Source organism: Gavia stellata, chromosome 31 (genome assembly GCF_030936135.1).
Source record: "Gavia stellata isolate bGavSte3 chromosome 31, bGavSte3.hap2, whole genome shotgun sequence".
Lineage (NCBI taxonomy): Eukaryota > Metazoa > Chordata > Aves > Gaviiformes > Gaviidae > Gavia > Gavia stellata.
In genome coordinates, this window is record NC_082624.1 from 4,213,300 (window position 1) to 4,238,875 (window position 25,576).

The 25,576-nt window shown below is 69.2% G+C and overlaps 2 protein-coding genes across 6 annotated transcripts; both read left to right on the forward strand.

The window, feature by feature from the left end:
* Nucleotides 1-2,017: 2,017 nt before the first annotated feature.
* Nucleotides 2,018-5,856, forward strand: REEP4 (receptor accessory protein 4). Of its 5 annotated transcripts, none has more exons than XM_059831463.1 (8): nt 2,018-2,072; nt 3,950-4,022; nt 4,096-4,172; nt 4,456-4,576; nt 4,729-4,842; nt 5,107-5,288; nt 5,361-5,508; nt 5,583-5,856. In XM_059831463.1, the coding sequence occupies exons 1-8, from the start codon at nt 2,041-2,043 to the stop codon at nt 5,646-5,648; spliced, it is 813 nt and encodes a 270-aa protein (XP_059687446.1). In that variant the 5' UTR covers nt 2,018-2,040; the 3' UTR covers nt 5,649-5,856. The 5 variants fall into 5 exon arrangements, with proteins under 5 accessions (XP_059687446.1, XP_059687448.1, XP_059687447.1 ...); XM_059831465.1 differs by having other exon boundaries at nt 5,376-5,508; XM_059831464.1 differs by having other exon boundaries at nt 5,107-5,239; nt 5,339-5,508.
* A 9,500-nt stretch (nt 5,857-15,356) lies between these two features.
* HR (HR lysine demethylase and nuclear receptor corepressor) lies at nt 15,357-25,570 on the forward strand. The gene is given in 20 exon segments (XM_059831399.1): nt 15,357-16,195; nt 16,909-17,776; nt 18,217-18,397; nt 18,983-19,212; nt 19,282-19,431; nt 19,527-19,613; nt 19,697-19,818; nt 19,992-20,067; nt 20,222-20,385; nt 20,507-20,731; nt 20,823-20,994; nt 21,145-21,220; nt 21,673-21,792; nt 21,885-22,009; nt 22,083-22,250; nt 22,364-22,483; nt 22,566-22,630; nt 22,633-22,776; nt 22,778-22,917; nt 24,715-25,570. Coding segments are annotated over 20 exon segments (4,902 nt in total). The 5' UTR covers nt 15,357-15,382.
* The last annotated feature ends 6 nt before the right edge of the window (nt 25,571-25,576 follow it).

The following is a 25,576-nucleotide window of genomic DNA, read 5'->3' on the forward strand; positions in this document are numbered from 1 at the left end:
GAGGGATGCTCCGAGGCAGATGCGGACGGGATACCCCAATGCGGATGGGATACCCCAAGGCGGATGCGGACAGGATGCCTCAAGGGGGATGGGATACCCCAAGGCCAGAGGGATGCTCCGAGGCAGATGCAGACGGGATACCCCAAGGCGGATGGGATACCCCAAGGCGGATGGGATACTCGAGGCCAGCAGGATGCTCCAGGCTGGGGACATGCTGCCCAGGCGGTGCCACCACCTGCAGAAGCAGGGCTGACCTGCTCCCGTCCCCCTCCATGCATGTCCAGCAGCTCCCTCTGCCCGCAGCCCCACTGCCGGGCAGGACCCAGCGTGCCAGCCGCACCCGAGGTGTACGCGCCCGCCGAAACGCTCCCCACAATAAACACACTGTGACTCCCAGCCCTGCCTGCGTCAGCCCACCGCCGCTGTGTGTCCAGCCGCACTGTGTCCAGCCGCGGCTGGCGTCCCCCTGCCCGGGGGTCCCGCTCCAGCCGGCGTCCTGCAGCACCCCTTTCCTTGCACAAGCCCCACCGAGCCCAAGAGGGGGGAACCCCTTGTTTTAGGGTCTTCCATGCCCCACACGTGGCTTGCCTGGTCTTTTTTGCTGCAGATGCCTTGGCCCATGGCGGGGCTGGGGGGGAAGCAGGAGGTGTTTCCCCAGGGAGGGGAGTCCCAGCTGGAGCTTGCTGCACCCCGAGCTGCACCAGCACCTGCGCAGCCGCCCGGCTGGTTTCCAGGGGAGCATTTCCCTGTCCCCCAGGTATATAAATATGCATGCAAAACCCCACCAATTAAGCTCACAAATAAAGATCGTCTCAAAGCTGAATAGGCACCCCGGGGCAGAGCCAGCTTTTGGGACCCGGGTTTGACCTCGGTGCCTGCAGAGCCTGAACCTGGTCCCTTTCCCGGGTGCAGCCCCTGCAGCCGGATCCGGCCCTGCCCTGGGTGCAAGGCAGGGCAGAGCACCCAGCCCTGACTGATGCCGCAGTGGGGCATTGCCACACTTCTCTGCCTCAGTTTCCCTACCGGATTTTAAAGCCGGGCGGGAAGCACAGGGAACGGCTGCAGAGGGGTGCTGCCACCCCGACAGTGGCCGTGACTGGGATGGGGGAGCCGGGGTGCCCTGGACCACTGCTGGGGATGCACGGCCAAGGGGAAGGTGGCCCCGGGGGGTGATGCCAGGTCCAGCGGGAAGGACTCTGAGCCGGCTTCCAGGCAGAGGACGCAGCTTCTATTTTCTCCGGAGCATCTTGCAGGGGTTCACGCTCGCCCCAGAGCCCTGGCCCTGGTTCAGCAACACACCTGAGCCAGTGCTTAAGGTTAAGCACACGTGTAAACCCAGGTGAGGCGTGCCGGGGAGTGGATTTCGCAGCGGCTGAGGCTAAACCCCGCTGAATCAACACGTCAGGCTGGTGCCAGCACATCTGACTGCCATGGCATGACCCAGCAGCGCTCCCACCTCCGCCCAAGCCCCCAGCTCCCGCAGCCCTGCCCTCCCTGCCCTCTTGCACCGCTGGTTGCCAGGTTGGACTTGATGATCTTACAGGTCTTTTCCAACCTGAGTGATTCTGCGGTATTGCAGTGGGGTGCTCGGCACCCCCCACGCTACGCACACACCCCACCTGAGCATCGCAAAAACACCCCCTCCAAAACCAAACAGAAGTCCCCAGCATCACGCAGTGGGTCTTTCCCTCCCTTCCCTGCCTGCTTGCTGCTTTAAAAAATAAATAAATAAAAAATGGTACAAACCCAATTATTTTGGTGGGCGCGGGCACAAAACCCTGGGCCCCACCGCCGCCCTTCTGGGGCGCGGCCCTTTTAAGAGGCGCCACCGCCCTTTTAAGAGCGGCGGGCCGTTGGGGCGGGGCGGTTGGGGCGCATGCGCGGGGCCGGCGGCTGCCCCGTTTGAGTTGTTCCATTGGCGGCCGGCGGGGGGGCGCGGGGAGTTCCGGGGGGGCCCCGGGGCGGGGGCACAGCGCGGACCCGGCCCGGCCCGGCCCGGGGCAGCCCGGCACGGCCCGGGGCTGCGGGCCCGCCCGCACCATGGTGTCCTGGATGCTCAGCCGGGTGATTGTGTGAGTGGGGGCCGGGGGTGTGTCTCGGTGCGCGGGGGTGGGGGTGCCCGGGGGGGTACCTGAGGGGTGCCCGGTGGAGGGGGGGGGGGTATCTGAGGGGTGCCCGGTGGAGGGGGGGGGGTGCCTGGGGGTGCCCGGTGGAGGGGGGGGGGGGTGCCTGGGGGTGCCCGGTGGAGGGGGGGGGTGCCTGGGGGTGCCCGGTGGAGGGGGGGGGGGGTGCCTGGGGGTGCCCGGTGGAGGGGGGGGGGTGCCTGGGGGTGCCCGGTGGAGGGGGGGGGGTGCCTGGGGGGTGCCCGGGGGGGTGCCTGGGGGTGCCCCGTGGAGGGGGGGGTGCCTGGGGGTGCCCGGTGGAGGGGGCGGGGTGCCTGGGGGGTGCCCAGTGGAGGGGGGGGTACTTAGGGGTGCCCGGGGGGGTACCTGGGGGTGCCCGGTGGAGGGGGGGGTTGCCTGGGGGTGCCCCGTGTGGGGGGGTGCCCGGGGGGGGGTGCCCGGGGGTTGCCTGGTGGAGGGGGGGGTGCCCAGTGGAGGGGGGGGGATGCCTGCGGGAGTTCCGCTGAGCCCCCCCCGCCCCGGGCTCCCTGTTTAACGGGCAGCCCCCCCCCGGGGCTCCCTGTGCCAGTTGCGTACTTGTATGGTGGCAACCAGAGCCCCCCCCCGCCATGGAAACGGGTGGGTGTCCTGGTCCCGGAGCCGCTGCCGGCCCCCGCCCGTCCCGGGGGAGGGCGAGCTTGGCCTCGGGTCCCGGCAGCGCCCGGGGGGGTCCCTGTGTCCAGCACTGACCCCCCCCCCCCACACTTGCTCCCCTGGCTCCTGCCCTGTGGCTAGCTGGGCTGGGCGGCCGGTGGCCAAGCGTCGCCCCAGGAGTCCCTCGTGGGGAGAGAGAGGCCCCCGCAGCTGCGGGGTGGGTGGCAGGGAGGGGTGGGGGCACCCACGGCCCCGTCCCTGGGGGGGTTAGTGCGGGAGGGGTCTGGAGCACGAGTCTGATGGGGAGCGGCTGAGGGAGCTGGGGGTGTTCAGTCTGGAGAAGAGGGGGCTGAGGGGAGACCTCATCGCTCTCTGCAACTGCCTGAAAGGGGGTTGTGGGGAGGGGGGTGTTGGTCTCCTCTCCCAAGTGACAAGTGATGGACAAGAGGAAAGGGCCTCAAGTTGTGCCAGGGGAGGTTCAGGCTGGATATGAGGAAAAATTTCTTCACCGAAAGGGTTGTCAGACACTGGAAGAGGCTGCCCAGGGAGGTGGTGGAGTCACCATCCCTGGAGGGGTTCAAGGAACATATGGACATGGCCCTGCGGGACGTGGTTTAGTGGGCATGGTGGGTTTGGGGTGGTGGTTGGACTTGATCTTAAGGGTCTCTTCCAACCGTAGTGATTCTGTGGTTCAGTAGCCATGGCACGCTGCAGGCAGGCGATGTCCCTGCCCGTGCCCCGCAGCCGGGCCGGCAGCGGCTGAGTCACTGGGCCACGAGGTGTGTGTTTGGGGATGGCACGAAGCCCCGCCACCCGGGAGGGAGGTTGGCACCGAGCATCGCTCTGGCAGGGATGCCAACAGAGCCGATCCTCCCTCCCGAGGGAGCCGAGCCTCTCCTCGGCAGGCTGTCGCCTCCGCTCCACCGCCCTGAGCCTGCGCCGTGCCTCCCGCCACCGCCTCGACAGGTCGGGCCGGTCCCCGCAGAGGTGGGCGAGTTCATGGGAGCGACGCCGTGCTCACAGCCGGCTCTCCGGGCCGGTGCCGTCCCTTTTCCCAGCGGCTCTGGGGCCGGCATGGTGCTGGAGGGGCTCAAGGCCAAGCTGCGGCGCTGGGGCAGGCGGCTCTGTTACTCCCTGCTGCTGCTGCTCTATGCGGGGTGGCCCGCGTGCCTCACGCCCCCCCTCCGTTACAGGCTGGTCTTCGGCATGCTGTACCCTGCCTACGCTTCCTACAAGGCTGTGAAGACCAAAAATATCCGGGAATACGTGAGTAAGGGTGCCTGGGCAGCTCCTTCTCGGGCTCTGGCTGTGGGCTGACGGGCTCTCCCGCTCCCCGCAGGTCCGCTGGATGATGTACTGGATCGTCTTCGCGCTCTTCACAGCCACGGAGACCTTCACCGACCTGCTCATCTCCTGGTGAGGCTGGTGTGCGGGCACTGCTGCTGCGGGGACAGCGGGTCTGGCGGGGACCCCATGCCCTGGGGGAAGGAAGGGGGCTGCCTCCCCGCTCTGCCTGCTCGGAGAGGGCCACGGGCTGCTCGGAGCAGAGCACGGGCTGCCCGGCACCTGGCTCTGTGCAGACCCAGGTCTCCAGGCCTGATGGTAGGGTGAGAGGCACAGTCTCTCCTGCGTGGGAGCAGGACATGCCCTTGGAAACCCCGGCATCTGCTCGCCCCCATCTTCTCCCCCTCCCCGGCAGGTTTCCCTTCTACTACGAGATAAAGATGGCCTTCGTCATCTGGCTGCTCTCCCCCTACACCCGGGGAGCCAGCCTGTTCTACCGCAAATTCGTGCACCCCACGCTGTCTCGCAGGGAAAAGGTAAGGGCTGCCTGGCTCGGGGCCGGGGGGTCCCGCATGCCCTGGGGGGCTGGCCAGGGGCTCGGCAGGACCCGGGGCTCCTGGTGCTGGGCTGGCGATGCCCTGGGACAGGATGCTGTGCGCACTCAGCACCGCTGCGGTTGTCTCGGCAGGAGATCGACACGTACATCATCCAGGCCAGGGAACGCGGCTACGAGACGATGGTGCGCTTTGGCAAGAGGGGCCTCAACATGGCAGCCACGGCTGCGGTCCAGGCAGCCGCCAAGGTACCAGGAATGGGGCAGGCTGCTCCGCTTCCCTGAGGATGCTTCTGCTCCAGGGGTCCTGGGAGGAAACTGGCCACTGCAGCATGGGTGGCCTTGGCGGTGTGGGTGTCAGGAGAGGGGTCCCTGGGTGCAGAGCCCTGCCCGGTGGGATTGCATCACCCTGGGCTGTTGGTGCCTGGCCCTGCGTTTGGGTGCCCCGGTGCTTTGGGGTTTGCCCCGTGGGGCTCACTTCCATCCTTTTTGTGTCCCCCCCTCCCCTCCCAGAGCCAGGGCGCGCTGGCCGGGCGGCTCCGCAGCTTCAGCATGCAGGACCTGCGCTCCATCCCCGACGAGGCCCCTGTGCACTACCGGGACCCCCTGTACCTGGAGGAGCAGGAGAGCCGCAGGCAGCTGCTAGGTGAGCTGGGCGGGGGGGATTACGGTGGTGGGGGGCTTGAGCGAGGTCCGTGGCGGGGGGGACTGTGCCAGGAGCTGCCATGTGCCCCCCTGCCCCCAGCCTACAGTGTGCCCTCGGCCAGCCGGCAGTACGAGAGCGAGACGGAGGACGAGGAGCTCTGGTCGGACTCGCAGGTCTCGCCCGAGCCTTCGCCCCGTGGCCGGGACCCCAAGCCCCTCTCCCGCAGCCAGAGCCTGCGCACGGCAAAGAAGAAGATGCCGGGGAAAGAGGTACCGTGGCGGGGGGGATGCGGTGGCGTGGGGCTGGGGCGAGGGGGACCTGACCCATCCCTCCCGCTGCCCAGGGATCTTCCCGGCTCTTGCGCAGCCGGATCAGGAAGAAAGCGGCTCCGTCGGAGCAGGACAGCTGACGGCCCTGGGGAAACCCTCTGCCAGGAGTCTTAACACAAGTTTGCTGCTGCAGCACCAGGAGGGAGCCACGGTTCGTGCATCCCCGCTCGCGGGGAGGCGGCTCCCCCCTGCATTACACTGCAAATACCTTCTCTGACCTCTGCGCCGGCCCGGCTGCACTGTGCACCCCCAGGCTGCCCCTCCAGCCCGGCTGCCTCGTGGAGGGCAGCTTGGCCCCCACGCTGCTCCCAGCCGTGCCCCCTCCCAGACCGCACTGCTGCGGGTCGGCGCCGGCGCCTTTCCCGTGGGATCTGCCCCCCCCCCCCACCCCATGAACACTATGGGCTCTGCTGGGGCCCCCCCTCTCCTGCTGCCATGATGCCTTAGTCCCCACATCCCCTCTCCCCTGGGAGCCAGCGAGGGGACGTGCCTTGTCCTGTCTGTCCTCTGAAGCCAAAGACACAGCCCCTGGTCAGGGCCCCCCCACAGCTGCAGGCTGACACCCCCATACTTGAAACTGGGGCGCGGGTGTCTGACTGTGCCCTGCCCGGCACCACGTGGCTTTTAATGTTCTCCCCTTCCAGACAGGGGCTTTTGTACGTGGAAAAATAAATGTTATTTCAGACTTTCAGACACGGGAGTTGTCCCCTTCGCTTAAATGCTGTCCCCTTCCCCGGGAGCTGGGGCAGTGTGGGACCCTCGGGTGCCTGGGGCTGTGGGAGGCTGCAGTGCTTTGCCTCCATGGGGCAGAGCAGGACTGGGGGTGCAGGGGTGTGGGTGCTGGGGTGCAGAGCTGCGTTTCAGCCCCTCCTTGCAGTAGCCATGTCCCCCACGGCGTGGCAGCAGCCGTGGCCCCGCTGGGACACCCGGACCCCCGGCACACAGCCAGGGTTGCAGACAGATGTCCCTGTCCTGGCTGCCAGCCCTGGCTTGTCCTGATGGCCCCGGCCACGGGCAGCTGCCCTGTCCCTGCCGGGGCTCCCCGACCTCAGCCGGGGGTCTTGGCTCCCTTTGCGCCTTCCCCCGGGGACTTGTCCTCCACCTGGGCAGGGGATGAGGGGCACAAAGCCTCTGTGGGGCAGGCAGGGTGGCACAAGGTGACAACGCTGCTCGTGTTGCCTCTCCTGCCCCCGGGAGCCCTCCTGTCCCCTGGTGCCCTCCTCTCTGGCATCAATCCCCTCGCTCCCAATCCTTCCTGCCCTCAGGCCAGCTTTATTTTTAGCCCCTGGCTGCTTTCTGCCTTTGGGGGTCTTCCCAGGGCAGGGAGAGCATCTGCCCCTGCCTGCAGCCCCCCCGGGGGAGGCAGCCATCCCCCCCTGGAACCTGGTGGGGGGTGGCCCGGGGCAGGCAGGGGTGTTGGAGCAGATTAGGTGGAGGTGGCTGGATTAGCCACATAAACTGTCTCAGAGACGATTACTTAAAGCAGCGGAGAAGGAAGGCTGGGTGGGGACAGCGCAAGGGCCTGGGGGCTGCCTGTAATCCGCCTAAAGCTGCTTAGGGAGCGTGGTTCCTCCAAGGATACGGCCCAGGGAGGCTGCTGGGGCTGCCTGCCTGCCCTGCGTACCGGTGCTGGCATGCCGAGCTGGGCAGTGGGGTTCCCCCGGCACAGGGTACCACAGCCCCTTGGCCCCAGGGCTGATTGGGGCATGCTGTGAGTGAGATGGCAGCAGCGCTGGAGCCTGAGCATCATCCGTCCCCAGGATGGGAGGTTGTCCCCAGCTTGGGGAAACCGAGGCACAAGCACCAGTGACTTCCAAGATAGAGCTGGGAAGGGAACCAGGAGTCCTGGCGCCTGACCCCTGTTTTGGCAAGCGGCTTGTGTATTCCCCGGGGAGAGAAACCCAAGGAGGGGACAAAAGCTGCCCGGGGTGGTGCAGCCTGTCCCCCCAGGGCTGAGGCAGCCTGCGCTGGTGCCAGCGCTGATCCCAGCTGTGTCAGCTCACGGGCCTGTGCCAGGCTGCAGTCAGCAAAGCCGTAATCTCCCTCGGCTGGCAGCGCCCCAGCCCAGCAATTACGTGGCTGACCTGAGCTCGCCCAGCCGTGGCGATGGTCCCCTCCGGGGAGGGGGTGCCAGGCTGCGCTGGCAGCGGGGGGCTGAGCCCCGACTGGCACAGCTGTGGGATCCCCCAGTCTCGCCCTGGGGCAGGGGCTGTCCCCACCGGAGCAGGGGAAGCGTACCCCTGCGGTGCACGGGGGTTGCAGGAGGTCACGTAAGCCGGGTGGCTCGCGTCCCTGTAAGCAGCTTCCCCACTGGGAAGGCATTAGTGGGAGCGAGGGTCAGGTCGCTGCCCCTGCCCTGTGGCTCCTGCCAGCCGCCCCGCTGTGCCCCCCATCCGCCCGCTCCCCTCCCGGGGCTTCCCTGCTCTCCTGCCTGCATCCCTGAGAGCTGGCAGGGGGACCGGGTGACGCAGGGGTGTCCCCTCTCCCAGCAGGAGAGGGACACTTCTGGTGCTCCAGGGAAGCATGGTACTAAACCCGGGGCAGCTGGTGGTCCTGGGACAGGCACTGCCCGTTCCTGGCAGGCAGCAGCCCGGAGAGGGCATGAGCTGGTGCCTTGGCACCACCAAAGGTCAGCGCTCGGGGGCTGCCGTGGCTGGGCGCTATGGGGGGGTGGCAGCCCCGGCCCCATTCCCCGTGGCTGGCTCTGCTCCCTCCCTGGGGAGAGCCCGGTTTTGGGGTGGCGGGGGCCGTTACTCATTAACAGGATCTGCTGGCCAGACCTCCCTGGGGAGCCGCTGGTTGCTTTGGGTGCCGTCCCCAGTGCCCCGCTGCACCCAGCCCTCGGCATCCTCCTGCATCCCCCCCACGCTGCTGCTGGGGCCGGGTACCGGCTGAGCCCCCCAAGCCTGTGCTGGTGGCACCGAGCAACCCAGCTCCTGCAGCCCCCCCCACCTCCCTCCCTGCCCTATTCCCAGCTCATCTCACCCCACTGCAGGCAACCTGGGGCTGCCGCCTTTCTGGGAGCGATGGAGGGGATGCTGGTGCCATCCCTGGGGCTGCCCTCGTCCTCCCCCCAAGCCGCCTGTTTTGGGGGTCCGTGGCAGAGCAGCACCCTCCCGCAGGCTGGCCCCTCGGTAGCGGGGGTCCGAGCATCCCCTGCCCCTGGTCCCTGCCAGGATCCCCCCATCCCTGGCCCCCTCCGGCCCCCGGCGCCTGAGTCAGCTGTTCCAGGCAGGAGCCATGTGAGGCCGCGCACACATGGCTCCCCGCGCGGCACAGCGCTGTATTTTTAGCAGACGGTATCAAAAGCATAATTATGTCTGTTGTTTAAATGCAGCCTCTTTTCTGGCAGCCCCGGGAGCTTTCAGCTGCCTCCCGCCGCAGAGGGCAAGGAGGCGCGATGTGGAGCTGCAGGCAGCGCGCTGCCCGCGGGCAGGGGGTTCGGCTGGGCAGGGGCTGAAAGCCCCCCCCACCCCATCGCCGCTGGGCAGGTAAGACCTTCCTCCCCCATGCTGGGGGGGGGACACAGCACCTCTCTTGCATCCTCCCCCCTTCCAACATCATGTCCTCAAACGCACGCTTGCCCCCAGGCTGCCATCACCCCACTGGTGAGGAAGAGGATGGCGAGGAAGAGGATGGCGGGTGGGAAGCATGGCAGCAGGAGGGGCCGCGGAAGGAGCATTTGAGGTGACGGGGGTGTGGGAGGACACGGCTGAAGGAATGCTGCATCCCCCCCCTCCCAGCCGCCTGTCCCCTCGGGGACCTGTCTGTCCCCAGCCAGCCCTGTTCACAGTCTGGCCCTGCCTGCGCGGACACCGAGGACGATTCCGGCTCCGTGTCCCAGGGCTGGAGCCACGTCCCTGCCGTGACTCCAGAGGCTTTTTCCTGGGGATTTTGGGCACCACGCTTGGGCGGTGCTGAGGTCCCCGCTCCGAGGACCACGCAGCATCGCCGAGCGTCGAGGGAAACTGAGGCACTGCCTTGCTCTGGCAGGAGGAGCTGGGCAGCGAGCGGGCAGGGGGCTGCCCGTCATTCTTTTCCCCGCGCCAGGAGCCGCGCCGCCCCATCGCCCGCCCGGTGCCAGCCTACCCAGCGCCATGGCTGGCCAGCGGCAGGGAGCCCCCGGAGAGCGCCGGGGGCAGAAGAGGGGCCGGGGCTGAGGGCAGGAGACCCCGGCTTCTCCCAGGTGGGTGCTGTCGGGACCCCGGGTGAGCGGGCAGCAGGCAGCTGCCTGCCCTGCCTCTCCGGCGTGCAGGTGGCAGAGGGCTGCCCGTGTCCCTGGCTGCCGTCCTAAGCCTTTGGCCCCAGGGGCGAGCTTTTAATTGCATCAAGGTATTTGAAGCTGGTTGCTGGCGCTGGGCTGGGTAAACAGGAGTCCCGGGCGGGTGGCGGGGTGCCGAGGGGGTGGCACAGGACGGGCACTGTGCCCCCACGCTGGGGCTCGCCGGGACGGCTTGTCCTGCCTGCGCTCCTCCTGGGATGGGAAGGAGGGATGCGGGGAAGGCAGCACCCAGCATCACCCAGCACCGCGTCCTGCATCCCCCCGCTGCGTGTGTGGGGCTGGCACGCAGCTGCGGGCGACACTGGCAAGGGTGGGTTGGCTGCGGGCAGCTGCGACGTCCCCCCGGTCCCCTCTCCGCAGCCGGTCCCTCCTGATGGGGACAAGCTGCCTCTCTGCCTCATCTCCTTGCCCCATCCCAGCCTTCACCTTGAAGGCACGCAGCATCCCGGGGAAGGGGTGACACGTGCTGCCCTCCCCTCTGCGGGGGGTAGGAAGGGCAGGGGGTGTCGGGGTGCGGCCCCCCGCCTGGGGGAAGCGGCTCGTCTCTCCCCAGCAGCGAAGCGAGCGGGATTAGCGATGCTTACTCACCTCCCCAGGGGAAAGCGGGAGATTAGGGCCGGGAGCAGCGTCCGACCCCGCGGCGGTGGGGCCGTACCGGCGGGGCGGCTGCCCAGGCCACGCCGTACCGGCAGCCAGGGCTGGAGGGGAGCGCAGGCTGCCAGAGCAGTTGGGCTGTGGCCCTAATTCCCAGAAAGCTGCTCGTGTGGGAGTGAGTGTCCTCCCGTGCCCTCCGCTCCGCCGCAGCCTCCAGACTCCTGAAGGTTTGACGTGGGTTTTTTTTTTCTTTTCTTTTTTTTTTTTCTTTTTTTTTTTTTTTTTAAGCACCGGGTGCGGATTAGCGAAAGCTCTCGCGGCCATCGTGCCCGGTGCTGGGCAGGGGGGGAACGGGGCTGCCTTCCTCTGCCTGTGCCCTCGTCTTCCTCACCTGCGCCGCGGTGGAGGCAGGTAGGTGCGTGCTGGGCTCAGTGCCGGGGCTGGGAGGAGGACGGAGGAGGAGGAGGAGGAAGGGCTGGGGCTCTGTGGATGCAGCGGGAGCTGGAGTGGGATCTGGGCACGCCAGAGAGTGGGCATGTTGAGTCCATTTTGCATGAGAAAAAGGCTGGATTTCAGGCTGCTTTCCCAGCCAGAGGTGGCTGGTGGGTCCGGGGGCTGCGGAGCGCTTCCCCGGGGTGCCAGGAGCCGGCCCAGGCAGGGCAGGGGACGTGGGCTCTGGGCAGGGCTGGCAGGCTCCTCGGCTGCCTGCGCTGCCGGAGCATCAGCGCAGAGAAGGGCTGTTGGGGTACCAGTGAGCCTTTTGCACTGGGACCCCCGTCCATCCCCCTCCCCAGTGCTGGAGCATGGCAGGACCCCCCTGCCCTGCACGGCCACGCATCCCCCCGTGGTCCAGGGGACACCGCGGGGACAGTGTCCCTCCATCCCGCATCCTCGCAGCGTCTTGCCTCATCCTCCGGCGTTGAGCGGGGCAGGGATGCCAAGGTTTCTAATTTGGGTGCTTCCGGCCTCCCGCAGCGTCTTTCTGGCCAGCGCTTGGCTCGTGGGTGTCTGCAGTCCCTCTGCTCGCCCTCTGATTTAAGGGAAAAACCAGGGAGATTGGCGCTCTGGGGCCGGCTGTGCCAAGCCACCAAGCAGAGCCCCCTGCTCCGGGCGGGTTCTCTCCTAGTAAAGCCTAAGCTGGCAAAACTCAAGCCCAGCCCGGACCCCCCCAGATTGCCCTGGGGGACCCTCCACGGGTCATGCCGGGACAGGCAGGGAGCTGAGGGTCACCGGCCGGACCCGCTGTGCCGCTGGGGGCAGGCACGGAGCCCGCTGCCGGGGACGGGGTGGGACGGTGGCCAAGCCCCAGAAGAGCTTGCCGGCAGCGTGGCTGCCCCACGAGGGCTGCGTTGGCCCCGGGGAGGTTTCACGAAGGCCTCGGGCTCCGCGGCACTGTAGGAGCAGCCCCATCATGGCCGGGAGCCAAGTGCGGCCGGGACAGCGGGGCGCAGGGAGGGCGCAGCGCCCAGAGATGCTGCCCCAGTGCAGGGTGGGAAATTCCCTCCTGCCCCTCCAGCATCCCCCTGCTCTTTGCCCCGCCCCAGCAAGGGCTGCTCAGGGCCCCCTCCTTAGGGCTTGCTGGCATCAGGGTGGCGTGTCCATCCCTCTCCCCACCTGACTCCTCAGTTGCTCCCTCAGCACTGCCTGATGGCCGCGGGCATCTGCTGACCCATCCGGCCGTGCCAGGATGCCGCAGGCCCTTCCCAGGGTCCTTCCCAGCTGCCAGCTCCCCCCCCCCAGCCCTGCTGGAGCCATCATCCCCGGGGAGCGGAGGGAGGGAACGGGAAGAGAGTTTGTCTTTCAGCACCTTCTCATCACAGGAAGGCGCAGGCTCACCCACGCCCCGAGCCCCGTCTGGGTCCCCTCCCTGTTCCCTGGCACCCAGTGGGTGCAGTGAGCAGCAGCCAGGCGCCACGGCCCCCCAAACCCTCCCCTCCACGGCAAGTGGGGCCAGAGGGGATCCCGCTATGGGTTCACCCATGCTGGAGGTAGGACGGGGACTGGCGGATGCCCGCTGGCATTGCAAAGGGACCCTGGTGGCACCCGGCGCCCTGAGCCATGGCCGTACCCCAGCCACCAAGGGTTAACCATGGCTCCTCGCTCCCAGCGGGGCCAGACCACACGGCAGCTGCTGAGCTGTAACGAAGTGCCCGTGGTCTGATGTTAATCACGCTGCTGGGCTCACGCGGCCGTGGCCTGCCTTCACCCCATCGCCCCGTGCCCCCGGCCCCACGAGCCCCCGGGTGCCGAGCGGAGCCGAGCCCAGCCGTGCCGGGGGAGGCTGTGCGGAGCGGCTGCGGTTTATGTAAGGCGTGCGAGCTGTGCACAGGGTGTCCCTGGGACACACGCACACGCACGTTACATAAACCCGCCCAGTGCTGCTGGCACCAGTTTCCCCACTGGTCCCTCGCTGGGAGCCCAGAAATGGGGTGCCCACCTGGGGCTCCCCTGGGACCGCTGCCCCGTGCACCCAGCTGGAGCATCACCCGCGGGCAGTGGGGTGGTGGGAGCTGGGGGGTTTAGGGTCAGTGTGTCTTGGTGCTGGGAGGTGCTGGTGCTGGGGGGTGTGTGTGAGGGCAGGGGACGCTGTGTCCTCGGCAGGACAGCAGCATCGGGATGCTGTCGTAGCGGCCTCGTGCTCCGTGTTAGCCCCTCGGCACCCCTTGGATCACACCCTGCGCTTCCCTCCCGGCTGTCGTGGGCTCTGCACCCAGAAGGGGAGGCAGAGGAGCTCTGCCTTCATCCCAGCAGCCGGAGGAGGGATGGTAGCAAGGGGACAAGGCTCAGCTACGAGACAGGGTGGCCCTGGACTGTCACACGGGCGAAGTGGCAGCATGGGTTGAGGTCAGGTCCTTGCCATTGGGGACAAACTGGAGGGGTCGTGAGCCCCCAGGACCCCCAGCCTGTGGGGCAGTTGCGTGCTCCATGCCAGGCATGCCACCACCAGCCCCCCCCAGAACTGGCGCTGGGGCGTTTGGCCCATCCCGGTGTTTCTCCCATTCCAGTTTCGCCCGGAGCGGGCGAACGGCGTCTTTCATTGGCGACGGGGCGGCTCGGCCACATTGCCGAACAAAGGGCGCTTTCTTCGGTGCGGGGCAGAGCACACCTGCCTGCCTTGGCACTGCCGCCGCTGCCTGCGCCGGTGCCCCCAGGGCTGGGCGGCACCGCCGGCATCGCGCTGGTTCCCGGGCGTCAGTAACCCCAGCAGCTCGCCCGCCCGCCCTCCCAGTCGCTGCGGGAGCCAGCGGAGGCTGCACGCTCGTGGGGAGCAGAGCCGCCACCGCCGCCTCGTCCTGCCATCGCTCGCCCCAAGATGCTCAAGGCTGCCTAGAGCCGGGGGACGGTCCCGCTCGCCGTCACTGCCGCTCCCCTGGGTGCCCCTCTCCCTGACCCCCCCAGCACGACAGGAGCCCCCGCTCGTAGGACGATAGGCAGGAGGAGCACGGAGCCCCCCAGGCCAATGGATCAAAAACTTCAGCTCCAGCATTCGGAGAAGAACGTCCCCAGGGCCGCCCGGGCAGCTTTCTGCCTCCTCCAGATCCCGGAGCCGGACCCCTTCAGCCTGTGGGTCTAGGTGCTCCCACCCACCCGGCTTCGCCTCTCTGGGACCCGGTGCTGCCGGTGGAGACACCCGCTCGCCCTCGCCGCTGCAGGGGAGGTGGCGGGGTCTCCGATGGACCCTCCAGGTAGCTGGCTGTGCTATGGGGTGGCGGGGATGCTCGCTGAGCTGCAGGACCGGCTTCTTGTGCTCTGGATGGGATGAAGGGCAGGGGACAATGCTGTCCCGGGGGAGCTGGGGGGACCCCAGGGATGGCGTGTGGCGGGGCGGCCTCAGGGCACCGGGAGCGAGCTGTGCTGGGAGCATCTTCCCAGTGCGGGGTTGAATGGGAGAGCCCAGCTGGGTCCTGCGCCCCAGAGGGATGGGGTGGGTATGCCCAGGGTGCCCCTGCACCCCAGGGTGCCCCTGCTTGGGCAGGGTGCCCCAGGGTGCTTCCCAAGCAGGCACTGGGGCAGCTGAGTGGGAACGGGGACTTTGACCTCCCCCGGTCAGGGGACGCGAGGGGGACAGACAGCCCTGGGGACACACACTCCTCCTGTCCCATGCTCCAGCCCCTGTCCCCATCCCGGCTGCCGGCCCGGCCATCGAGGCAGCTCTGTCCCACCATGGAACAGGGCTGCGATTTTGCAGCAGTGGCTTGGAGCCGAGTGACCCCGCGCCTGTTCCCCTCGGCTTCTCCGGCCGCTGGGCAGGGAGGGCTGGGGGACAGGCGTTCGCTCCGCCGGGAAGGGATGCCATCGCCGGCTGCTGCAAGCACTGGCTCTGAACCCCGCGTCTGCGTGTGGCCTGGGTCCCGGAGGAGTGTTAAATCCAGCAAATCTCCCCAGGCGTTTCTACCAGGAGGGGCCTCTGGGAGCTGGGAGCTCCCCCCTCGCTGCAAGCCCTCCTGGGAAGCGCAGCCCAGCCCCGGCCGGAGGCAAATACCTGCGCGGGGCAAGGCCTCCCCACGCTGGGTGCCAGCGGCCGGGCGCAGGGCCAGGCTGGGCGCGGAGGGACGGGTGGGCGCGAGGTGCGTCCCGGCCGCCAGCCCCGCTGGGCTGGGCGCAGGAGGGGTGGGGACCCACGCCCCAGCCATGTGCCCACCCGGATCGGGCATCCCACTGGGGCATGGGAGCCTGGGATCCCCTCGCTGTGCCGGGGAGCCTCCCATCTGGCATGGAAGGATGGAGCTGGGGGGTTGAAACCGTCCCCCCCCAGCACCAACCCCCACCAACCCCGTGCCTCAGTTTCCCCCCCGTTGCAACCGGTGCGTGGCTGCTCTGGCAGCATTCAGGCAGGGACCGGTGCTGTGCGGCATGCCCAGCTGATGCCCCGCTCCCTGCCCACAGGGTCCGGCCAGCCCCGGATAGCGCTGAGCACCACATGAGCGGCGGAGCGGCATGGCCAGCGATGCGAGGATGGGGGAGACCCCGCTGCAGTGGAGGAGAGCCCAGGAGGCAGCGCAGGATGCCCGGGGGATGGAGAGCAGTGGGGTGGTCCTGCCCCAGAGCACTGCCACCGAGCTGGGACTCCCGGGCTACCAGGAGCCCGGCAAGCTGAGCTACGGCATGGAGAAGGGGTGTCCCTGGAGGAGCTCCGAGGGATGCTTGGGGTCGGGCCGGGAGCTCACCGGTGGCCGGCTGGGCTACCCCTACCCACCGGCCCCGCCGTGCCGGCGGGACGCCCTGTGCCGCCCCAAGGACGGAGCCGAGCTCCCGCCGCTGCTGCCGCCGCCCAGGAACGGGCAACCCAAGGCGGGTTGGCCTGAGCCCTGCAAGGAGCGCCCGGGGCCGCGGTGGGCTGAGGCCGTGCTGGCCCCCCTGGCCCTCTACAGCCACGCGTACCACCGCTACCCCCTGCCCTTCCCAGGGCTGGAGAGCCAGCACCCCGGCACCACCGGCAAGCCCCGTGCCGCTGCAGGGGACGGGGTCAGCGACCCCCCGGCTTTCCGCCACTGCCCCTTCCTCGTGGAGGCCAAGCACAGCCCCTTCCTCCTGTCCTCGCTGCTGCCCACCGGACCCCCGGCTGACCCCCCGTTCGGCGGCGGGGGGCTGGAGGGACCGGGGGCGATGGGCGATGGGAGCTTCACCGGCATGGACTGGCGCCTGGGCTCCTACGCACCCGCCTGGGGCCAGCCCCTCTACCTGGGTCTCCCACCGAGGTGCAAGGCGGCTCCGGCCCCCTTCGACGACGGTTCCAGCTCAGGGAACAAGGTAGGCAATGCCAGATGGCCATGCCGGCGCCTGGCTCCGATGGCGGCATGGCTCTGGCTCCCACGGCCTGGCTCCGGAGTGGGGATGCTCGAGGCTCGGCTCCCCCATGCATCCTGGCTCCCTTGGGTGACGACGGGCTCCAGCCTCAGCTGAACCCGGCTGGGTGCGGCGGGTTGCGAAAGGCAATGCTGGCACCCGTGCCCAGGGCAGGGCCGGGCTGCACCCGGCGTCTGCAGCCCCCGAGCGGGACGCAGCCCCCCGGCTCGCTCCCGCAGCGCAGTGGCAGGGGGGTCCCAGCCGCCCGAGGGATGGGGCAATGCGCCCCTGGGGGGATGATGCTCTCCTCCCCGGGGCGGCTCCGGGGCGTGATGCAAGCCCCCGGGCTGAGTCACGGCGGCAGGAGCCGCGGCACGGAGGCGGCGGAAGGCAGAGCCGTCAGCCCATGGGTGCGCCTGTCGCACCCCGCGCCGCTGCGGCTCCCCATTCCTTTCCCACGCGGGCAGGGGTAACAGGGGCACCCCACAGGCTCGGCCACCTGGGGCTGGAAAGCACCGGGCAGCTGCCCAGCTCGGGAGGATGGTGGTGGGGAAACTGAGGCAGGGCCACTGGATGCTCCCTATCACCACCTCCTAATGATGTGGGTGATGGAGGCAGAGACAGGGACCCACATCTGGGGTGACACCAGCCTTGACAGCCCCTCTGCTCCCCTCCAGGAGTTTTACCCGAAGAAAGAGCCCGGCTTCCACCCTCCGGCCAAGGACCAAGCGCCATCGCAGCTGCTGGGCAAGGGCCAGGCGGGGCAGGACGGAGACGGGGAGGGGGAGCCGGCGGTGCCGGAGCTGCCGGAAGCCCTGTGGAGGGATGGCCGAGCGGGGGGCAGCTCGGTGGTGACCGCTCCCCATGCCCGCACGTCCCCCCCCAGCGCCAGCCACCCCCTCTTCCTTCTGCAGCCCAGCATGGCGGGGGGCTGCGGGGGCCCCTGGGTGGGCACACGGCTCCACGCCGCTGATTTCCCCCCAGAGCCGGGGCCAGGCCGGCCCTCTGAGCCCAAAGATGAGTGCCTGGTGTACCAAAGTCTCCAGCCCGGCTCGCCGCCGGGACCGGGGGAGCCCGACCCATCACCTCCGCTCACGGACGGACACTACCCACTGGCCCTTGCCAAGCCGGAGCCACCCCCGGCTTGTCTCTGCACCACACCGGGCTGCGATGGGTGCCCGGGGGTGGGCTGCGGGGTGCTCGGTCCCTTCGAGCCCACCCTGGGCATCCCCGGGGGCCGTTTTCCATGCCCACCCAGCAACCACACCAAGCTGAAGAAGACCTGGCTGACGCGGCACTCGGAGCAGTCGCTGCCGCGCTGCATGGCTCCCCGGCGGGACAGTGGCCCCGAGTCAGGCGGCGAGGGCAAGCGCTCGGCCAAGCGCCCGCACGGCACTGCCGACGGACCCCGCGCTGCCGGTGAGGGTGCTGGGGCGGCCAAACGTGGCACGAAGGCCACCGAGCGCGTGGCTGTGGCATGCCCGGGTGATGGCACTGAGAGTGGAGGGGACCCGGAGAAGAGGATGATGGAGCTGGGAGAGGGAGGTAAGGCAGGGGGGTGCACGGTGGGTCCAGGGAGAGGGCAGCGGCAGCACCCAGTCCCCGGGGAAGTTTCGCATCCCGGTTCCCAGCGCCCACAGCGTGAGCTGAGAACATGTGAGGGCTGGGAAACCTGCTGCGCTTGGGTTTTTCCTGACACGGCTGGGTCTGGCAGCAACTCCCAGGGTGGGGATTTATAGAAATGGCCCTTTGGGACAGCGCAGCACCCTCGGGTGTGATGCCCGGGGGGTGGCAAGCGCCGTCACTGGGTCGGAGCCCTCCTCGGGGAGGTGCCGGCATCTCAGCCCTGACCTCTGCAGATCTCCAGCCCTACTTTCCAGCCCTACTTTCTGGCCCAGTTTCCAGCCCCCGCCGTGGCGTGCCAGTCCCTCCCGGCTGGTGTGTCCCCATGCACGGTGTCCCAAAGTACCTCCCGTCTCCCCCAGACTCGCCGAGCCATGCCGGCCCAGAACCGCAGGAGCCGTGGTGCCTGCAGAGCGTGCCCTGCACCGCCCTGCCCGAGAGCATCCCGCGGTGCTGTGCCTGCGCCGTCCGGGCCGCGGGGGACCCCGAGGGAGAGGAGGAGGATCCCCCCGAGAGCACCTGCAGACTGCTGCACTTCCGCAGGTGAGCCCGGGGTTCCTGGGGAGCTCACAGCCCTGCCCAGGGCGGGGGGCTACCAGCAGCCCATGTCGGGATGCATGGAGCATCCTCTCCCATCATCCCGCTTTGGAGCATCCCCTCACGTCACCCCACTTTAGAGCATCCTCTCCTGTCACCCCACTTTTGAGCATCCCCTCCTGTCACCCCACTTTTGAGCATCCTCTCCCATCACCCCACTTTTGAGCATCCTCTCCTGTCACCCCACTTTTGAGCATTCTCTCTCATCGCCCCACTTTAGAGTATTCTCTCTCGTCGCCCCACTTTTGAGCATCCTCTCCCGTCATCCCACTTTAGAGCATCCTCTCTCGTCGCCCCACTTTTGAGCATCCTCTTCTGTCACCTCACTTTTGAGCATCCTCTCTCGTCGCCCCACTTTTGAGCATCCTCTCCTGTCACCCCACTTTTGAGCATTCTCTCTCATCGCCCCACTTTAGAGCATTCTCTCTCGTCACCCCACTTTTGAGCATCCTCTCCCATCATCCCACTTTTGAGCATCCTCTCCTGTCACCCCACTTTTGAGCACCCCCTCCCATCCCCTCTCTCCCGCAGGTTTGCCTTCGGGGACGGCGGGGAGCTGAGCGTTGATGGCTTCTGCACCCTGGGGGAGGCGGAGAGGGAGAGGCTGCGGCTGGAGGCGGCCGGCCCCGAGCGAGGGAGCAGGAGCGCGGGCAGCAGCCTCTGCCTGGCCAAGTACTTGCTGGGGGTCCTCGGGGACCCCTTCTGCGAGGCCGTCCGCAGGGACAGGGACACGTGGCCGGGAGCCCCCGGTGGGCCCGAGGGTAAGCGGGGACTGGGGTGGGGGGTGAGACTGGGGGCACTGGGGAGGCTGAGGGCTGTGTTTCCCGCAGGGGTGACAGCCTGGAGGCGGGGGGAAGGAGCCCCCCAGCTCTGCGATGCCTGCCAGCGCGGCTTCTTCAACTCCCACTGGAGCTGTGCCAGATGTGGCTTCCAGCTGTGCCCCGACTGCCACCGCAGCAGGCGGGAGGCTGACGGCCACGGTACGGGGATGGGGGGGGGGGGGGGGGTTTGCAAAGGGGGTGTCAGCCCCACGGGGGGCTTGGTGGGGGACGAACGCACCCTCTCTCTGATGCAGAGGGTCTGGTGCAGCCGCCTGAGTGCATCCCTGGGCAAGACCACCACGTCGCATCCCTCGTCCCCACACAGTTCATCCCCACCTGTGGTGAGTGACGCCCCCCCCCAGCCCCAGGGCCCCCCCTCTGCCCGCTGCCCAGAGCTGACCTGTCTGTCCCCATCCGTCCCCAGTCCTGACCCGACTCTGGAAGCTTCTGCACGAGGTCCGGGCCAAGTTCGGCATCGAGTCGCGCTGTCCCTGCAGGGAGGGGGCTGTGGAGCAGAGCCCAGCAGAGCCCCCGGGGAGCAGCCAGGTACGGGGGGGCCATGGATGGGGGTGAAGAGGGGGATGCAGGTGCACCCCAACCATTGCAAAAGGGTGCCTGGTGGGGGGGTTGTGCATGATGCCAGGGAGGGGCCCAGCCCTGGGGACAGGGGACAGGGGACAGGGGACATGGCTGTTGCATGGACCGGGGTGTTTCAGGAGCTGCCAGGGGCTGCAGAGCCCACCCTCCCACCCAGCAGCGATGGCCAAGCTGACACCTCCCGGCCCATCAAGGAAGGTAGGACCGGCTGTGGCCCCCCCGCTGTGGGGACAGCCCCGCTTTGGGGGGGTCGGGGACGCTGCACCGCATCCCCTCCGGGGTGCTGGCTGGGGGGCGAGAGGCAGAGGAGGGCGCGGGCAGCCCTGACCCCTTTTTCCCCCACCCCGAGCAGAGATCCCCGAGGAGGGGCCACCATCGCCCGTTCAGCCGCCCCCCCGGGGGGCCGTGCAGACGGCCACCCTCTGCGACCTCCTCGCCTCCACCGCCGTCAAGCTGTGCCTGGGGCAGGACGGGGTGCGCATGGCCTTCGCCCCCGTCTCGCCCGCCTTGCCCAACGTGAGTCCCGGGGTGGGCAGGGCACCCCGCCCCGTGCTGCCCCCCCGACACCCCTCGGCAGGGCTGGGGGGGCCAGGGTGAGCTGATGGCACTCCCCCCTTGCACACCCCCCCACCCCCAGGACAACCGCTTGACCAGCATCTTGGACAGCATCATCGCTCGCGTGGTGGAGAGGAAGATCCAGGAGAGGCAAGTGGGGGGCGAGCTGAGCCCCCCCAGCCCACCCGGTCCCCCCGGCCCCCCCAGCTCCCACTGCACCCTGGCACCCAGCGGGCTACTCTGGCTGCACGACCCCGGCCACGCCAGCAACTACAAGCTCTTCCAGGAGCACTGGCAGCGGGGCCAGGTGAGCCCCCCGGCATGCGCCGGGGATGCGTGGCAGCACAGCGGACCCCCCCGGCCCCCCCGGCCCTGCTGAGCCCCGGCTGCCCCGGCAGCCCGTCCTTGTTTCAGGGCTGCAGAAGAGGCTGGAGGGGCAGCTGTGGGGGCCGGAATCCTTCCGCCCGGCCCGGGGGGAGCAGGCGGTGGAGGCGGTGAACCTGCGGGCACCGGTGAGCCGCGTCAGGATGAGCAGCCGGGACTTTTGGGACGGCTTCACCGCCAGCGCGGGTAAGTATGTAATGAGTTTGTGGGGTCCCAAGTGTGATTCCGAGGTGGAAGGGGAGGGATGACCCAGCCTGTGTATCCCTCCCTCCCCGGGAGGTGCCCGGCGGCACGACGCCAGGATCCCTGTGTGTGATGCCATGCTCCATCCCGCAGCAACCCCGCAGCCGGAGACGGGCGGTGGGGACCTGCTGAAGCTGGAGAGTGGCTTTGGGGACATGGAGCTGTGCCGGTAGGTGACAGCAGAGGCTCCACCGGGGCGGGGGGTTCCCCCCTCCCCAGCAGCCCGGTGCCCCCTCCCCTCGCCAGCTGGGTGCCAGCCCCTGCAGCAGTGGGGTGCATCCCAGTGTGGGATGCAGCGAGCAGGGTGGGAGGCAGTGGGGCAGCTCTGCCAGTGCCGGTACCCCGTGCCCCGGCATCGAGCACCGTGCCTGTGCCACAGGGCCGCCAACCTGAGCGCCAGCCTGCCGCTGCCGGAGTACTGCGGGCCCGCCGGCCGCCTCAACCTGGCCACCTACCTGCGGGGCCAGCGGGGTCAGCGCTGGCTGCGCCCGCGTGTCTGCGTGGCTTACGGTGAGTGCCGCCCGGCAGGACTGTGGTGCCCGGGGTGGGGTGGGGTGAGCTGGGCTCCCCCAACCCATGACGATGCTCACCCCTCGCCCACCGCCCCATTCCTGCTTGCAGGCGTGCATCCCCAGGACCGGACCATTGGGACCAAAAACCTGACGGTGGAGGCAGCCGACTCCATCAGCGTCCTGGTGCACGCCGCAGCAGGGCTGCCCGAGCGGCCGGCGGCACAGCAGGGTAAGATGGGAGCATGCGGGGGTCCCCCCACCCCGGCCCCCTTCCCCAGCTCCCCCTGAGCACCCCTCTGCCCCCAGACCTGCTCCTGCAAGTCGATGCCGACGGTGTGGATGCGCCGCTGAAGGATCGGCTCTGGGATGCCGACAGCCGGCCCGGTGCCCTGTGGCACATCTTCCGTGCCGAGGATGCCAGCCGCATCCGAGACTTCTTGCAGAAGGTGGGTGCCATCACCCCCCAGCTCCGCCCTGGACCCCCCGGCCCCCAGCTCCGCTCACCCCCGGCCCCCGCAGGCGTGCAAGGACCAAGGGCAGGAGGGGGCGGCCACGGCGGAGCCCCCCAACCACTACCTGGACCTCTCACTGCGGAGACGGCTGCGTGAGGAGTGTGGGGTGAGCGGCTGGACCCTTCTCCAGTTCCTGGGGGATGCGGTGCTGGTCCCCGCCGGGGCTCCCCACCAGGTAGGCACCTCTGCAACCCCCCCCGGGGACAGCTATTTGGCTGTGCCAAAGCCCCCTGGGGAAACTGAGGCACGGCCGAGCCCTGGCCCCTGACGCCGCTGTGCCACGGGCAGGTGCAGAGTCTCACCGGCACCATCAGCGTGGAGCAGCGGTTCCTCTCGCCGGAGAACACCGCTCGCCTCCGGGACTACAGCACCCACCCGCCCGGGGCCGCGCGCCAGCTCCATGCCCAGGTGAGTGGGTGGCACTCTGGGGGCTGTGGGGGGGTCCCGGTGTGGGGTGAGCAGTGCTGACCCCCTCTTTGCACCCTTGCAGCTGGACGGCATGATCTTCTCCGCTGTGCGGGAGGCCGTAGGAGTCCTGCGGGGCTACAAGTGAGGCGGCCACGGCACGCCGGGAGGATGCTCGAACAAAGCCAGCGCTGCGGGCCACGGCCACGGCCGAGACGCCGCGGGGAGCCGGGGCCGGCCACCCCTCGCTTGGTGCTTTGCTCCGTGATCGCCCAGGGGTGCTCGGGGTGGGAGCGGGGCAGCTGGGGAATAAAGTGTCTGCAGCGTGCCGGGGCCGCCGGCAGCACCAGCGCTCGCCTTGGCCTCTCCCTCCTGCGCCGCGTCGGCCCATTCATCCCCATCCCCGGTCAGGGATGCCCCGGTGGCCCGCGGACGGGGTGGGGTGGCCCAGCCAGGGTCTGGCTGTGCTCCCCGGTGGCACGGGGCGCTCCCAGCTGTTGGCAACTGGCTGAGGCCACTGGTGAGATGAGTTTGGCGCGGTCTCTGTGCCGGCAGCCTCACAGAGAGCTGGAAAACATCGGGACGTGGCGGCTCACCGCTGCCCGGAAGTTCGGGGTCCCCGGGGGCAGCTCCATCCTGCCCTGCCCCCGGGAAGCAACCGGCGCAACAGCTCATCCCAAGGGCAGAACCGGCCCCGTCCGCGGACCCGGTGCCTCTGTCCCTGCACCAGCCGCACCCCGCGCTGCAGGAGCTGGACCGGGGGCTGCGCAGTGCACGCCACGCACCCTGCAATTAATTAGCACCCTGCAATCAGCGCCGCGCAATCAGCGCCGCGCAATCGGCGCCGCGCGCAGCGCGCACCGCCCGCGCACCGCGCGCGCGCCCCCGCCAGCCTTTCCCCGCCCCTGCCGGCTCCTTTAAAGCTAAGCCCCGCCCCGCAGCCGTGCGGGGAAGTGGCGACAGGACTAACCAATGGGAAGCGAGCTGGCCTCGCCGGACGGCCAATAGGCGGCGAGCGAAGTGGGCGGGGGGGGCCGCGCGGCGGAGCCCCGGGACGCGGTGAGTTCCCCGGCGCATGCGCGCGGGGAGGCGGGGGCTGCGGGCGCCTTGCACCCCTCCCCGCACCCCCAAACCCCCTCCCGTGCACCCCGCAGCCCCCAAACCCTTCCCCTGCTGCACCCTGCAACCCCAGCCCTCCCCCTCTTGCACCCCGCAGCCCCCCCAACCCCTTCCCTTACTGCACCCCAAACCCTTCCCCGCTGCACCCCGCAGCCCCCCCAACCCCTTCCCTTACTGCACCCCAAACCCTTCCCCGCTGCACCCCGCAGCCCCCCCAACCCCTTCCCCTATTGCAAACCCTCGCCCTAGTGCCCTCCCCCGCAAGGCAGCAGGCCCTTCTCTGCTGCTGCGCCTCCCGCTGCGCCCTGCAGCCCCGCAGCCCCTTCTCCCGCTGCACCCCACAGCACAGCACCCCCTTTCGCACCCTGCACCCCAGCACCCCCCTTGCACCCCGCACCCCAGCACCCCCTTTCGCACCCTGCAACCCAGCACCCCCCCTTGCACCCCGCACCCCAGCAACCCCTTTCGCACCCTGCAACCCAGCACCCCCCCTTGCACCCCAGCACCCCCTTTCACACCCTGCACCCCAGCACCCCCCCTTGCACCCCAGCACCCCCCCTTGCACCCTAGCACCCCCTTTTGCACCCTGCACCCCAGCACCCCCCTTGCACCCCGCACCCCAGCACCCCCCCTTGCACCCCAGCACCCCCTTTCGCACCCTGCACCCCAGCACCCCCCCTCGCACCCCTGCACCCCCTTTCGCACCCTGCACCCCAGCACCCCCCCTCGCACCCCAGCACCCCCTTTCGCACCCTGCACCCCAGCACCCCCCCTCGCACCCCAGCACCCCCTTTCGCACCCTGCACCCCAGCACCCCCCCTCGCACCCCAGCACCCCCTTTCGCACCCTGCACCCCAGCACCCCCTTTCGCACCCTGAAACCCAGCACCCCCCTTGCACCCCAGCACCCCCTTTCGCACCCTGAAACCCAGCACCCCCCTTGCACCCCTGCACCCCCTTTCGCACCCTGCACCCCAGCACCCCCCCTCGCACCCCGCAGCCCAGCTCGCCCTTCCCCCGTTGCACCCTGCAGCCCAGTTCGCCCCCCTGCACCCCGCGGTCCCCCGCGCCTTTCCCCCTATGCACCCCATACGCTGACCAGCCCTTCCCCTATAGCGCCCTGCAGTCCAGCACGCCCTGGCCCCCCCAGCCCGCCGATCCCTGCCCTTGGGCCAGCCCTCCGTGCACCCCGCAGCCCAGCGAGCCCTTCTCCTACCCCACCCCGGGCATCCCCCAGTCCAGCAGGCCCCTCTCCCCCAGCATCCCCCAGTCTAGCCGCCCCTTTCCCCCCAGCGTCCCCCAGTCCAGCAAACCCTTTCCCCCCTACCTCCTCCAGTCCAGCAAACCCTTCGCTTACTTCAGCTTCCCGTGCGTCCTGCAGTCCAGCCAGCCCTTCCTCTACCGCAGCTCTCCCTGCATCCCCAAATCCAGCGAGCTCTTTCCCTACAGCCCCCTCTACACCCTGCAGTCCAGCCAGCCCTTCCCCTACTGTGCCCCCCCATGCCTCCCCCAGTCCAGCAAGCCCTGCCACTACCGCAGCCCCCCCCGCCTCCCCAAGCCTAGCGACCCCTTCCCTTACTATTTCCCTTCCTACGCGCTGCAGTCCAGCCAGCCCTTCCCCTCCTGCGCCCCCCTGGGCGTCCCCCAGTCCAGCAGACCCTTTCCCTACTGCACCCCTCCCTGCATCGCGAAGGCCACCGAGCTCTTCCCCTGCTACGTCCCCCCCCAGCCCAGCAGATCCTTCCCCTGTTACACCCCCCTCCACGTCCCCCAGTCCAGCAAGCCCTTCCCCTCCAGCACCCCGCAGCTCCTGGGAGACCCCTTCCCACATTGCACCTCCCCGTGCACCCCGCAATCGCCGGACCCCCTCCCTCATCGCCTCCTCCAGCCCAGCCAGCGCCGGGGCTCCCTGTCCCCCCGCCTGCACGTCTGGGGGGTGCCCTCCCCACCCCAAAACCCCGCTACCCCCTGAGTGGGT